This window comes from Pristis pectinata, chromosome 21 (assembly GCF_009764475.1).
Source record: "Pristis pectinata isolate sPriPec2 chromosome 21, sPriPec2.1.pri, whole genome shotgun sequence".
Classification (NCBI taxonomy): Eukaryota; Metazoa; Chordata; class Chondrichthyes; order Rhinopristiformes; family Pristidae; genus Pristis; species Pristis pectinata.
In genome coordinates, this window is record NC_067425.1 from 27242890 (window position 1) to 27258863 (window position 15974).

A 15974-nucleotide genomic window follows, 5' to 3' on the forward strand; every position below is an offset into this window, starting at 1 on the left:
CATGAAAGTTGTTTTCTGGCAGCATTACAGTGCAAGACAAAGGTATTTTAAAAATACTAAATAGTGCAAAAGAGGAATAATGTGATGGTGTTTATGGACTCCTGTACATCCTCCCTGATAGTAGTAACATGAAGAGGGCATGTCCTGTGTGGTGAATGTCCTTAGTGATGGATGCTGCCTTCCTGAGGCACTGCCTCTTGAAGATGTCCTTGATGGCCGGGAGGATTGTGTCTGTGATGGAGCTCGCTGAGTCTACAATCCTCTGCAGCCTCTTTCGAACCAGCACATTGGAACCTCCATACCAGGCAGTGATGCAACCAGAATGCTCTCCACTATGCATCTGTAGAAATTCGTAAGTCTTTGGTGACAGACCAAGTCTCCTCAAACTCCTAATGAAGTAGAAATATACTTTTGAACTTTTTACAAATAACATAATGCAGAACATTCAAGGCAACACTTTCACTGGAGGTCATATTATTCCTGTTACTTAACAGTAGCTGTCACCAGTTATCATTCAGTCACAACCTCAAAGCAACAGGGGTCAACTCATTTAGTGCAATGGCAGAAGGGTCCCAAACTGCAGCCAAAAATAAAAAAAAACACGATGACTGGAGCCGTTAGAAATCTGAAATAGAAAATATTTACGGTATATTTTGTTCTTATTCATAAACTGCCTAAAGAGCCCCTGCACCAGTGCCACAGTGAATTCCCGAGGAAGTAGCTGGACAGCGCTTGCAGCTCCAGTTAGCCCCCCCCCCCCCCCCGGGGGGGCAGTATGCTCTCGGACCGTGTGTAAAATTAACACCCAGGCGTCTTCCATCCGCCGGAGCCCAGAGACGCCCCGACATGAGGCACCGGGAGCCCACCGGCGGCCGGCTCCTGGCGGCCGGGCGGGCTCAGGCTCGCTCCGTTGGCAGGGCAACCGCCGCACGGCGCTGCCGGAGGGTCGGGCCCCGCCTTCCGTTACCCGGGTAACGGGGCGGTGGGCGGGGTGAAGTTCAATGGCGGCCGAATCTGGCAGCGAGAGAGGGGCAGCAGCAGCGGTCTACCGGACTCAGGATCCCGTCCAAAACCTCCGCATCCGGTGAGAGTGCGGGAAGTGCAAGGCCCACGGTGTGGGGGAGCGGCCTAATGCTGCGGCTGCGCGGGAGAAAGGGAATGGGATTAATGTAGGGGTCGGGGGGAGTGGGATTGATGCAAGGGTTGGGGGAGGGTGGGATTGACGCAGGATTTGGGGGGAGTGGGATTGATGCAGGATTTGGGGGGTGGGACTGACGCAGGGGTTTGGGGGGGTGGGACTGACGCAGGGGTTTGGGGGAGTGGGACTGACGCAGGGGTTTGGGGGTGGGACTGGACGCAGGGGTTTGGGGGAGCGGTACTGACGCAGGGGTTGGGAGGGTGGGACTGACGCAGGGGTTTGGGGGTGGGACTGACGCAGGGCTTGGGGAGGGTGGGACTGACGCATGGGTCAGGAGAGGGTGGGACTGACGCAGGGGTTTGGGGGGTGTGATTGACGCAGGATTTGGGGGAGTGGGATTGACGCAGGATTTGGGGGAGTGGGATTGACGCAGGGTTTGGGGAGGGTGGGATTGACGCAGGGGTTGGGGAGGGTGGGATTGACGCAGGGGTCGAGGGAGGGTGGGATTGACGTAGGGGTTTGGGGGTGGGATTGACGCAGGGGTTGGGGAGGGTGGGACTGACACGGGTTTGGGGGGTGGGATTGACGCAGGGGTCGAGGGAGGGTGGGATTGACGCAGGGGTTTGGGGGGTGGGATTGATGCAGGATTTGGAGCGGAGTGAGAGAGTTGCAGGGGTTTGGGGTGGAATGGTATTATCGCAGAGGTTGGGGTGGAGTGGGACTAGTGAAGAATTGATTACCCTGAGCACTAATTAAAATAAAAGGTAAAAGATGCTTGCAGTGCTTGGTTGGTAGATAGTATTTGTAGAGGGATGGCATTAATATCCCAGATTTTGCTTGATTTGTGATCACACTATCCTTTGGCAGCCATGTGCCTCCTTAATGACCTCAGAGTCTCGGTTCCAAAGCTCGTGCTTCAAAGGCAACAAGCTATCTGCTGGAGGAACTCAGCAGGTTGAGCAACATCTGTTGGGGGGATGGAGTTGTCTACACTTCGGGTCCTGATGCAGGGTTCGACCTGAAACATCGACAGTTCCCTTCACCCTCAAGTGCTGCTCGATCTGCTGAGTTCCTCCAGCAGATTGTTGCTCTAGATTCCAGCATCTGTAGACTCTTGTATCTCCACTCATGCTTCAAAGGTCTACTTTTAAGTGTCCTTGATAATCAGAGAGATTTAAAAATAGTTGGAATTTACTTAAATAACCAGAAAACACATATTTAACCATAACAGTAAAATAAAGTTTAGCTGAATGTTTTATTGAAGCATGCAACCTCATTCAAATGAACAAGGCTGTGCAAGGTGCAGCAGGTCTGGCTGGAGGTAAAGATGGGTGCCATTGGCAAAGTCTGTCTGGCCCCTTAGTTCAGTAAAGTACAAACTGTCCCTTGATTCAACGGTGCATCCAGGGGCAGAGGGACAGGTCAAATGTGACCACATCCGATTTCAGGCCATCCCATGCTTCTACCCTGTAGTGTGGAGGAGTGAAAGCCTGGAACTCTTGGGCAGGTTTCTGTGGAACTGCCTGAGTAGCTGACAGTGTGATCCAGCCCATTTCATCAGAGGGGCACTGACCTGAAGCAAGGCCATTTTCCTGAACAGTTAACTCTCTCTCTCTCTCTCTCCACAGATTCTGCCTCCCCTTTATTGTACACGTCCTGCAATTTAATGTTTTTGTTTCTGTTTCGAGAGTCCACAGCATTTGTTTTTATATCGGAGAATGGAAATTAATGCAGTGTGATACGGTTGAAATCCTTAATTGGGATGTGGAATAGGAATTGATGCAGAATCTGAGGGGGGAAACAATGCACTTGTTCAGATCTTGCTGGAAAATGCCGGAGTTCCTTGGTAATCTGCTGGAACTTACCCATTGTGAGTGCTGACTGATTCCATCATGTAAATCCCTCAGTATGCTCAGGTGCATGCCAAGAACATGAACTTGATCTTCCTGCAGCACTAGCAGTTGCACTCTCCAGCACTTGTACTGCGGAATCTGCTCTCAAATCCTGTGCCATTTATTGTCAGCACAGGATCCAGTACCCTGTTTACTTTGTGACAATTTTACAGCTACAAAGTAGAAAAGTAAGAATGGCTTTTAAAATTAAATTTAGTTTTAAAGCTATTTCAAAATAAACTTATAGTAGTTTATTTCATTTTTAATAGTTTTTGAATGTTTTGATAAGTCAGAGGCATTCTGAAAGATTAACAAAAAACAGTAGCGTGATTTTGCTGTCTGTCAAAAGTTTCTTGAGCAGTTTAATGGGCAGAACATGTTGTAGTCTACTCATATGTCCAGATTATGTTGCACAAGTTTCTGGTGCCAGGCAGGTCTTGCTGATTGAACAAGGATACACTCGATCTGCAAGTTTGGCCTTGCTGATCTGAACATGGTCAGTGAGAGACAAATTGATATATGAGCAGCGAGAGCAGGCGATGGGTCCCATTTGGCCAGGTCTATATAAACATACCTCTATCATATCAATTAAGTACTTCTAACCTGCAGTCAGAGTTGCTGTGCAGGCCACCAGTTTCATCAAACAATGAGGTGAGGTACCTTTCTTTAGTGACATAAGCTTGGACACAAATGGTATTTTGGCATGTTTTTGTTCACCCAAGTGATCAGTAGGACACTCTGCCTAACTCTTCTTTGAAGAGACCAGAACCTCCAAAAGTATAGCTTTTCCAGAGTGTCAGCCTAGTCTCAGCAGTGAGGGACTTGCACAATTTGATTTGAGGCGAGAGTGTTACCAATGACCCAGTGGTCATGTAGATTAATGACTGAGAGTAATGCATGGCCTGTATAGCCAAAAGTTGTACTGTTCCTCTTGGCAGTGGAAAACTAGGGGAGACTCTGTCTGGGGGATGGCATCTCACTGGGGGTGCTGGAAGTGACAGAGGATGATCTGTTATACTGGCCTGAGTGGAATGGAAAGAGATGTTGTTCTGGAAGGGAGTGGTGGGGTCAGATCACAGGTGACTGAAATGGAATGAATGTGGGTTAGGGCTCTTCCAACAATGGTGGAGCCCTTGACTGAGGACAATGGAAGACATGCTGGACGTTCTGGCATTAGGAAGGAATGCCCTCACGAGTGTTCTATGTTGTATTTAATTGTAGAATTGTCTGAAGTGCAGAATGTGGGCCCATATTTCTGAAGCGCAAAGTAGCTTGGTTCTATGTGTCCTTATTTTTTTTCCTGTGTCAATTGTAAAAGCCTCGGTGGGGGAGGGAAGACAATGGGCTGCAGAAGGAGTGTGGGGGCAGAAGGGGTGCTGTGAATGATGGTGGTTAACAATGCTTTTCTTATGATTGTTGTATATTCAGCAATTACACCGTAACTCACAAGACCAAACCTTCAGCTTGTGACTTGGGTTTCATCTCCTGTAGCCCACAAAGCCAAAAATGTTTACACAATCTCACCCCGTGCGTTAGAGGCAAAGCTGAAAAGTTGCTTTGATGCATCAGCACAAAGGAGACAGGTTTAGCCCTTGCATAAGAAATAGTTAGGAGTGACAGAGAGAAAACAGAGAAGTTGGCCATTTGACATTTGAAAATATACAGATACATTGATGGGAAGGGGGATTTCTAGAATGATAGTCCAAAGAACTCTCCATCTGACTCTATGCTTTTTCCATTTTAGCTCTATCCTGCCACTTGATAGGTTGGGGTGGTATTAAATGTATGAATGGGATCAACTTCTGTGATCAATTTAGATTAATTTAAAGATCAGGGGCTTTATGAAGGGAGGCATTTAAGTGTATTTATATTCTACTCTTAAAAAGTGTATGGCTTCAGCGGGTCACCCCAACAACACTCTTCACCCAACATTTGCAACCTGTTTCTTCCTCCAAGCAAAATGTCATCGAAATGTCTACATTCGACACAGTGACTTCAGAAAGCATCACTGGTAAGTTGCAACCTAACAAGTTTTGCCCTAAAGTGAGCTTCAGCATGAAACTACCAAGTAACAGGGCACTCCACCCAATGTGAAATCAAAACAGAAAATGTTGGAAATTGCTGGTTATGCAGAATCTGTAGAGAGGGACAAACACAGTTACGGGAAGATGATCTTTCTCAGAAAAGATGGAGATGCAGAGAAAGTATGGCAGGTGGAAGACAAGAAGGATTAGATAAAGAAAGGGATGGTGGTACAAGACAGGGTAATAGGGCAAGTAAAGAAGTAAAAGATAGTCTAGTGAACGTGTAACAGGAGTAGCAGACGCAACAGAAATTAATTCTGAAAAGTTGTAATGTTTCTAATCTAAATATTAGGTGGCATTCCTTGAGTCTGTGTTGATTTCATTTGAATGTTTGGGTCAGAGTGACAGTGGGATGGAGAATTCAAATGACGGGAGGCTGTGGTGTTGGAGTAGAAGTGTTATGCAGAGAAGGTGACAAATCTGCATTTGTTTCCCCAGTGTAAGCAGCAAGTACACTATATATAAATGTATATATCTATATATATATATTTAAATATATAAATATATATATTAAAATCAGAAAGAATTTTTAATTCTTTAGAGAAAATTGCTGCTCATCAGAAAAGTACTGTATATTTGAGATCCTTCATTCTATACATGCCCATGCTAAAATGTTTTATAAATTTCTTTTTGCTTTGAGCAACTGCATCAGTAATTGGAGTTTCTTTTCAATCTTGCAGATGGTTATCGGACAGATGACCAAGAAGAGGTTGTAGTAGGTTGCAAGAGAAGCTATTCAGCCAGGTAATTGTTTGCCAAACTACCATGAGCCAGAGTGACTAATTTCTGAAGCATCTTTTTAAGGAAGGAGAATATCTTTGAGGCATTAAATGCAAAATACTTGGGTTTACACTTGTGCCATACAATATAATTTTTAAAAACAAATGACCATAGCTCCCTTATTAGGGGCAGCCCAATCAAAGCTCCAAGGCCACAAAATTAAATAGCACAAATCATAAAAACTTGATAATAGTGAAGTCATTTGCCTAGATTAAATGAGAACATATGGTCCTGGGACTGCAGTTTAGATTCTCCTGTTGTAGTTGCCAGTGAAAAGATGTTTATTATTAGCAGAACATTAAGCTTTTGAAGATGATTATAGTGGCCTTTCCTGTCTGAAGTTGGTTTGTAACTACCCCACCGATGGTGTTGAACAACGAAAATAGAAATGGGTTCATCTCAGGATGTATCACGGCTTGGTACGGCAACTGCTCTGCCCACGACCGCAAGAAGCTGCAGAGAGTTGTGGATTCAGCCCAGCGCATTACGGACACCAGTCTCCCCTCCTTGGACTCTGTCTTTACCTCTTGTTGTCTTGGTGTAGCAGCCAGCATAATCAAAGACCCCACCCACCCAGGACATTCTCTCTTCTCTCCTCTTCCATCGGGTTGAAGATACAGCGGCCTGAGGGCACGTAACACCAGACTTAAGGACAGCTTCTACCCCACAGTGATAAGACTATTGAACGGTTCCCTTATACAATGAGATGGACTATGACCTATGACCTCATGACCTCACGATCTACCTTGTTGTGACCTTGCACCTTATTGCACTGCACTTTCTCTGTAGCTGTGACACTTTACTCTATACTGTTATTGTTTTTTTTTACCTGTACTACATCAATGCACTCTGTACTAACTTGATGTAACTGCACTGTGTAATGAATTGACCTGTAAGATGGTTTGTAAGACAAGTTTTTCACTGTACCTCGGTACAAGTGACAATAATAAACCTATACCAATACCTTTATAATGGCTGTGAATTTTGCTCTCAAGCCCCTTCACCACCTACACATGTCTACCCTTCGGCTCCTTCCCCCATAATTTCCAAATTCATCATGTGGTCAGAAAGCAGTGATGTGGCAGGAGGGTCCCTTAGCTGGGAAATATTGAAGAGAGGGAAGGGTAGAAGATCAGGAGAAAGCCTAAAATGACTACTTTCAATTCTAGTTTGAAATTGACCTGTTCAAGAATGAACATGCCTGCCAGAGTCCGCTGGACTATCAATACCGTAATGAGATCCTGCGCCTGGATGAAACTGAAGGGAGAAAGAATCGCAGAATCTTTACCTACACTGACTTTGACCGCTACACCAGCAACTGAAGAGGTACTGAATCTGATTACTCCCTTTCTTAGACTTAAGAAAAATAAAAGCAACTCCTTTAGGCATGGTACAGGCTGTCTCCGGGTTTAGAATGCCTGACTTATAGACACCCCTATTGATTATCGAGCTCCGCTAATATTAATTCAAAAGTCCGATGTACATTACAGGCATTAATTCCTACAAATGGCAGAACTTTTTCCTTTCTCCACTTTAGTAATTGTCCTTCTTATCGGTCTTGTGTGCTTTTGATACTATTCATTCCAATACTGTGGAAGTACAGTAACCATATTGAATGATTTTTGTGTATTTTCCAACTTACAGACAAATTGACTTATGGACATTTGTAAAAACTAAACCCGTTTTATTAAGCTCTCAAAGAAAGTTACTAGAATAGAGGTCCTAATCAAATGACCAAATAGGTCAAGGCAAGCAAATGGTGACTTGTTCAATTTACATGAGCTTTGTGCTTTTTAAGGAACCTCCTAATACCAGACAATATGATTTTAATTGTACCCAATTATTGTTAGCATCCGATATGTATATTCCTACAATACTGTGCATGTATGGAAAGAGAATGAAAGGGAAGAATCGTGAATGCCTTTCCAGCAATGGCCCAGATCCTATACAGTGAATGAAATAAATGAAACAAGAACCTTCACAAACACCTTTATTCAGATATTGACCTTATTTTCTGTTTGATATTGTTGAAAATGCTGTCTAAGGCTTTAGGGGAAGATTTTAATTGGAGTCCTGAACTTCCTCCACTTTCCAAAACCCAATTGAATACCCACAGATCTGTGGATCTTTATAGATGTTGCTCCTTAAGGGAGAACCAGAACCTTGGCTTAAAAAGAGAAACCATTTAATCCTAAATTGGCTAGTTAGGAAGTTAATGGTCAAATTATTACTATTTTAAAATATTGAATTTTTCAATGATTATACATTAATACTGGAATATTTCTTGTGGCTTGCACATGGGCAGCAGGTATGTCTATTACTGTGTGAATTAGCTAAGAGGACAAGGGAAGAAAGATATTGACAGTGAGAGGGAGGTGGGAGGATGGATGGTAAAAGGTGCAGTGGAGGAACCTCTTTCCTGCCATCAAAGGTTCTGATTAGAAGGATATGCGGAGATAAAGTACAGATTATCGGGAGGTCTGTGTTCTTGTGTGGAGAGCAGAGGAGGCTGAAGGCCAGAAGTGGAAATTTAGGATATGTCCTCAGATAAACAACAGAAATGTATTTTAGGGAGAATGTGACCAAATTGGAGGTAAGGTCCACACTGGTGTTTCTCCTTCATCCAAGGTGGTCAAAATGTATAAATTGATTACATTAGTATTTTAATTGCTGTTGTAAATAAAATTTTGGCTTAGACCTGAAGAATGAGTTCAAATCCTGGTTTTCCTTTCTTCCACTCTCTGGGTAAAGAAGTTGCTCCTGAATTCCCAATTGAGTTTATTAGTGGCCAGCTTATTTTTAGACGTGCTTTTGCTCTTACCCACGGATGAAAACATTTTATCTGCATCAACCCTGTGAAACCCTATAACATGGGCACTTTTATGAGGTAACACCTCAGTCTTTTTTGAAGAAAATATCCCCAGCCTAGTTTTTTTTTATTCAAAATAAACTTTATTCATAATAAAAGACAAACTATATGCAATTACAAACAATTGCAAACATTTACATTCTTGTACAGATCATACATTAGTGTACCTTTTTATCTATATATATTAAAAAAAAAACAGCACCGATGCCACATGTGTTGCTCCCTGGAAGCTACCCAGTCCCGTATTTATAATATTTAGGGGCTTTCTCGCCCTGTCCCCGCCCACTCCTCTCCAGTGGCAGAAGAACCCTAAACTGTAGTCCTTCCCCACTGAGCCTTTGCACTGGCTGCACCCAGCTTCAGTGCGTCCTCAGCACGTACTCCTGCAGCCTGGAAATGTGCCAGCCAGCAGCATTCCCTATGGACATCTCCCAGCCTAGTTGGCCTTTATTGCTAATTTTCAATTCTGGTATTAGTCAAGAATGGTCTTTTTTCACTTTCTCCAGTGCATTATAACCATTTTTACATTGTGGAGACCAGAACGGTTTTCTGTATTTCATTGAGTTGACTGATATTCCTGAATTTAACATAGCTTTTAAATTTTGTAACTCTAGAAAAGCATCTTGGTACATTGTTTTTCTTTAAAGGGGTCTTATTGACCACCGTTGGTGGATTCCTCATAATCCTTCACATTTTGTTTCTCGAGTATGTGTCTTGTTCCATCCAGTTACTGATGATCCTATTGCCGCTTATATAACAGTAGAACAAGCACATTATTTGGCCTTGAGATTGGATGGGCCTTTCCCATAAGACATTTACGGATATGGCTAAAAACAGGCTTCTCTGAATAGAATGATAAACTGACAACAGATTGCGAAATAGTGGTGCAGTTTCAATTAAACATGTCCTTTTACAGCACTCTAAGAGGTGACTACATCAGCAAAGGAGACTCCATCCTACCTAACAGAGAGAATGTCACACGTTCGACGCAGGAGGCAAGAGCGCAGAATTATGTAAGTGGGGTTGGGAGGAGAGTGCAATAATAATATACAAACAGGTGGGAGCTTTCTGTTGTTAAGGTTCATTTGAAATTCCACAAAATGTGGAGTGACTTGGCAATATTTTTAATAAATTATTTTAAATCTTTACTTGTGTATATGTTATTGCTGAGAATGCCAGCTATAGGTGAACTGTGTGTGGTCTGGTTCTTGGAGAGGGCCAATCAGTATGCCATCTGTTTTGGACTTGCATCCAAGTGATACTGAATCCTAATGTAACCCTTCTGCTCCTACTTATGAGATTAGCTAACTTGGTGCAGGCCAGGATTTGAACTCACATTGGGATCCAAATCTATCTTCATATTAATTTTGCAGGAAGGGAAGCTTCTAAGATCACTGGTCATAACCTGGGAGCCAACGGAAGAGTTTGTGAGGAGCAACCATGTTCTGAATACTCCAGTGCAAACCATGTACATCATGGGAGACCTGGGGCCCTATGGAAGTAGGTGTTTCATCTTGGAGCTCCATTTTAAACTGCACTTGGTTAAAATTAGTTGCTGTTTCAATAGTTAATTATGTTCTCTTGTGTTCAGGCTAGGACATCGTGAGGATGAGTATATATTGTGCACCATTAGATGGACAACAATGGAGTTCTCTCCATTAAACCAGACTTCAATGATCCTAAAGCAGCCTACAGGCAAGTACCATGCTCAGGCCGGTGTGTCATACCGTCAGTCTTAGTTACTGACATTTCTGTAGGCAAGTTCTATGTCCAGGCCATTCTTTTTGTTCTGTATTTCTGCACCATAGGAAATACAAATTTTCTGTATCAACTTGATTGAATCCTATTGATTTATAATTGTCTTGTGCAATAATTGTCTTGCCCTCCTAATTTATCCCTTGGGTCTTGTGAATGTATATCGTATTATTTATAAGGATAATAGATTGTGATGCCTGAAACTAAACCCAGAACATTGGATGGGTTCTAACAAGATTCTATGCAGACAAAGTGTAACTGTTTCCCTTTGGTATTGGCAGCCCTTTTAGATACAGGCTAACATTTCATTTGTCTATTATATTGCATTTTGTACCTGTTCATTCACTTCTAATGATTTTTGTACCTGAGTACTTTTCCTCCTCCACAACTCGTCATCTTTCAATATTAAGAAAATGTTTCTGTTCTCTGATACAATAGAAATGATCTTAAGTGAAAATCTTAACTTCAAACTATACACTGAAAATATGCATATCATTCAGCAACTAAAAGAGACAGATGAAAGTCTGGTTAGATGTCCTTCAGAAGTGGCTCAGTTAGTCTGAGGAATCTCTTTGCACAGGACTGACTGGTAATGCAAGGCAGGCAGATGGAATCCAGCTATGTTAATGACTTATACAGACAATGGAACCATTTATTAAATAGTTCCAAATATTGGGATGCTGGTAAAGTATTACAGAGACCAGCCCATTCCATTGTTTAGGTGTCATTTCTCACTACCTATCTGATTTCTCAGTGATATTGCCAACATATGATCTGTCTGAAATAGTCTCTATACAGTGACTCACTCTTCCTGTTGTTTTGAAAACTAATAGCAAGAATGCAAGAACATATCAAAGACCATTCCAAAGATGTACGGGTTAGTAGGTTAACGTGGGTGTAATTAGGCGGTGTGGGCTCGTTAGGCCAGAGGGCCTGTTATCATGCTGTATAAATAAAGTTTTATATCTTGCATTGATATAGCATTTTTGATGGAGATACTTCCTTTGTACTTTTAGGGGGGATGTGAGCAGATAAGAGAATCAAGAAATCCTTTACAGAGAAATTCTCTGTGGCAAGCTTGTGTTGCTTGCCCTTCAGAATGGGTTGTTAGATTTGTAGACCCCAAACCCTATTAGCTCTAGGTATTTAATTTTATGGATCCTTGCATGATTTTCTTTCCCCTGTTTGGAATAGACTGCTTTTTGCACTCCACAGTACATTTGTTTAGTTAATGGATAATCCTGAATTAGTCTATCAGTTGCTACAATCTGCTAGAGACAGAGGATATTATCCAGTGAAAGCAGGTGCACAGCAATGAGACCTAAACATTGCAGCAGGATTTCTCTTTCAGATTGCTAACGGCCATGCTACCCCTTCCAGTTTTTTATATCATTTGGAGCTTTTATCAGATTTTTACATTCCTTTTTTTCCTCCTTTTTCATTCCCCCTTGTCTCCCCCTACCTTGTTTCTCTCTCCTCCCCCTACCCCAGGTTCAATACTAAGTCTGCACGTTTATCTGAAAAGCCCTTTGAAGAAGTGGCAGAGGATGTGCCTTGTTTAGCCGTGATCCATAACTCTTTATTGTCTACTTCTGTTTTTTCTATATTCTTGCTGTGAGTAGGATTGAGACGGAGGAGAGAAGAGGGATCTGTGGTTATACACCATTCAATAATGTATCTGTTGATGTCCAGCCTGAAGAACAGAACAGGGAGAAAAATCTCTTCAGAGATGTAAGAACAATTTGTTTTTAATACTGTTGATTCTTATTTTCCTCTAACATCCCTTTAGATAAGTCATGTTTGGATTGGAATGCTGAGATAGAGTTGAAGATGTTCCAACTCAGCACAAAAGATTTAAAATGTGGCTGAACAGGTCAGCAGAAAAGCATTACTGTGAACCATTGCTTCAGCTACCCTTGTTTACCATACCCTAGTCATCCGACTTTATTTGTGTGCCTAAGTTAAAGCATCGGCAGCTGCTTAGTAACAAAAGGCCAGGTCCAACTCTGCCCCAGAAAATCAGTAGCACTGGCTAAATTCCCATCATCTATTCCCTTTCCTAGAATAAAGAATCTATGTATTGTGCTACCTAACTCCATGCAAACTGGGGATTAAACCAGGACCACCTTATTCTCCCTTCGTTGCACCATGGCAATGATATTTATTTACTTTTCACAGAGTGGTCATTGCTGGTAAGACCATTGTTTAGGCTATGCATAATTCCATTCAGAAGGTGATGCTGAGCCACCTTGAACCACTGCAGTCCTTCTGGTAAAGGTACTCCTACAACTCTATTGGATGTGGAGTTCTAAGATTTAGTTCCTGAGCTGAAGAAGGATGGCTTCTGATTTGGAGGGGATCATGCAGCCCGTGGTGTTCCCATGCACCTGATCCCTTGTGTTGCATGGTGGTAGAGATTTTGGGTTTCAAAGGTGTTGTTGGAGTAGCTTAGGCGTATCACTGGAATGCCGTTTAGCAGATGGTGCATGTTACCAGCCACTGTGTCTTGGTAGTAAAGGGAATGAATTGTTGTTGGGGTCCCAGACAAGTAGCCGCTTTTGTCCTGGATGTTTTTGAAGCCACACTCATCCAGCCAAGTGGAGAGTATTCCATCGTGCTTTTAACTTGTGTCTTTGGTGTGCTCGGAGGTGAGTCACTCATTGCAGGATACCCAACCTCCAGCCTGCTCCTGTAGTCAAAATATTTAAGTGGGGCTGGGTCCTATTCAGCATCTGGTTAATTGCAACTCCCAAACTTGTTCTTACATTGAACAATTTCCCCCTTAACTCTTCACTTCCTCTGAATCAAAGTTGACGCGATGGATACCTGCAGGTGCCCACTGTATGTCTCTCTCTTTGTGGGATAGGTGGAACAGTCCTCCTTTCAGTCCTATTCAGGCCTCCTCCCTCACCCCTTCTTGCAGTACCTTGATGATTATATTGGTGCTGTTTTCTGCTGTCGTACAGAGTTTAAAAGTTTCATCACTTTCGTGCTGATTTCCACCATGATCTCACTTCTATCTAGTCCATGTCTAACTCTTCCCATACCTTTTTCGAATTGACCTGTGGATAGTTTAGCAATCAATTCCATTTGAAGCTCACAGAGTCCCATAGCAACTTCTGATGTTCTGATGCCAACACCTACTACACTAGTGCTTTCTAAACATCTGGAGGAAGTCAGCAGTTTGAGCAGCATCTGTGGAGGCAAAGGGACGTTAGATATTTCGTGTCAAGATCCTGCATCAAGACAACAGTTCCTCTGGCAGTTTGTTTTTTGCTCTAGGTTCCAGCATTAGCAGTCTCTTGTGTCTTCTTGTAAACATCTTTTTTCCTTAGCTGTGATTTCCCCTCCACCATAGTTGACAAGACTCTCAGTTACGTCTGTTCCATTTCCCATACTTGTGCTCTCGTCTTCTCACCTTCCACCCACAACATTAACGTTTCCCTTGTCCTCCCCTTTCATCCCATCAACCTCCACATTCAGTGGATCATCCTCCATAATTTCCACCACTTTCAGTGTGATGCACCAAAAGACACATTTTCTGATCTCCTCCTCTCTCATTTCAGCATTCTGAAGGAACTGTTCCCTCTGTGACTTCCTAGTCCTCCAACAATGTCCTAATTGTGGCACCTTCCTAGGCAACTGCAGGAGATGCATCACCTGATAACTGATAAGACTGGAGGACATTTGGGCCATTTCTGAACTGAATGATAAAACATAAAAGAAAGTAAAATTACTACGTTATACAAAGCAGTGATTCTTTTGAATCTTCCTATTTCACCATCCTGGGTCCAAACACACCACCAGGTGAATCAGCATTTCACTGGTACTACTTCCAGTTTAGTGTACTGCATTTGGTGCTCACAATGTGCTCTCCACTGCACTGCAGAAATCGAGCAGAGTGTGTAACTGCTTTGCTGAACCCCTCTGTTTGTTCTACAAGAGCGCCTCCGAGCACCCAGTCATCTGTCACTTTAATTCTCCATCCTACCTGACTGGCTTTAGCCTCTTATGCTGCTCCAGTGAAACCCAATGCTTAAAGAACAGCATCTCATCGTCCCACAAGGCACATTACAATTCTTGATGCAAGATTGATTTCAGGAATTTTGGATAATCAGCTTTTCAGTTTGTGTCAGAACTGGTGGAAGTCTTTTGGGCCAATTATGAGTTGTGTGATTTTTGTCTTAAAATGTGTAAAGTAAGATTACTTTATAGAATCCAATAATTCTGATGAGAGATCATCAACCATTAATGTTAACTCTGTTTTTCACTCATACTATGTACTTTAGGATTGTCCTTGATTTCAGATTTGCAGCAATAACATTGTTTTCTATCTCAAAGTTTCTTTCTTTCACTTCCATTCATGTTTATCTTTTATTTACATTGTCGACAGATCAGTTGCAGCTAACAAGGTTCACTCGTCACTCTCAGATGGGAACACCAGTACTTGTGTCAGTCGGTCTCTTTGTCTCCACTCTATCACAGATTGTTTCTCTATCTTTGTTCTCTCTATCCCTCCACCTTCTCTGCATCTTGGAAGAGTCTTAGATTTAGTCAGTCTTTTCTAATGAGTTTTTTTCCTCCACAGATGCTGCCTGACCTGACTAGTTCCAGCATTTTCTCTTTTTTTTCAAAAATAAACTTTATTCATAAAAAAAATACGGGAAATATAATCAGTCTATCACTCTTTACTTTCATTGTGCCATCAATTCAATACGTTCTATTAACAATGCATCAAAGCACTCATGTTTTGTCTTTAAACAACACCCCCATGAAGTGATTGAGAGGCTGTTGCACAGAACCCAGCCCCACAGTGTTCAATGGAAGTGGGACCTTAGATTGTGGTCCGTTCCCACAGAGCCTTTGGGGTGGCTGCACCAATCATCAGTGCGTCCCTCAATACGTACTCCTGCAGCCTGGAATGTGGCAGATGGTAGCACTCACTTACAGCATCCTGCTTCGCTGGAAGACCAACAAATCTATTCTCATTGCTTTTCTTTGGACCCAATGGTGGCACTTATACCGCTCAGTCAGGCATGTTTTCTCCCCTCCCCCCAACCCTTTGCAACAGGAAGACACCAGTTTTGTGGTGAGGGACTGCTTGCTGATTTATCTTTTGGATGAGATGTTAAGCTGTGTTCTGAGTTGGTGTATGAGAAAGATTCCATAGTTCTGAATAAGATTAGAGGGTTTTCCTAATATCCTTGGCACTAGCTTCTTCTTAATCAATGCTGTACAAGTAACTTCTTGATCTCATTGGTATTAATAGTTTTTTTTACTGGTACCTGTTGTCTGTCATGTGTACAGATAAAAAGGACTGCACCTTTTAACTGATAAGCTATGAAGTCTTTTGAAGCATCTCTGAAATGTGATAAAATACAATGTCAAGTGAAAGTTAATTCTTTATATGATTAAGCGATTCAATGTAATTCAGTTATGAAGTTAGCACATCATTC

General features: G+C 42.5%; 1 protein-coding gene across 1 annotated transcript in view; it reads left to right on the top strand.

Moving 5' to 3' along the window:
- The first annotated feature begins 828 nt into the window (after nucleotides 1-828).
- Nucleotides 829-15974, top strand: part of mks1 (MKS transition zone complex subunit 1) — a 37156-nt gene continuing 22010 nt past the window's right edge. Inside the window, 10 exon segments of the mRNA XM_052035425.1 lie at nucleotides 829-1084; nucleotides 4917-5041; nucleotides 5795-5833; nucleotides 5836-5858; nucleotides 7064-7220; nucleotides 9680-9780; nucleotides 10137-10267; nucleotides 10355-10395; nucleotides 10398-10458; nucleotides 12141-12249. Of these exon segments, the coding sequence (XP_051891385.1) occupies nucleotides 1002-1084; nucleotides 4917-5041; nucleotides 5795-5833; nucleotides 5836-5858; nucleotides 7064-7220; nucleotides 9680-9780; nucleotides 10137-10267; nucleotides 10355-10395; nucleotides 10398-10458; nucleotides 12141-12249 (870 nt within the window). The 5' untranslated portion in view covers nucleotides 829-1001.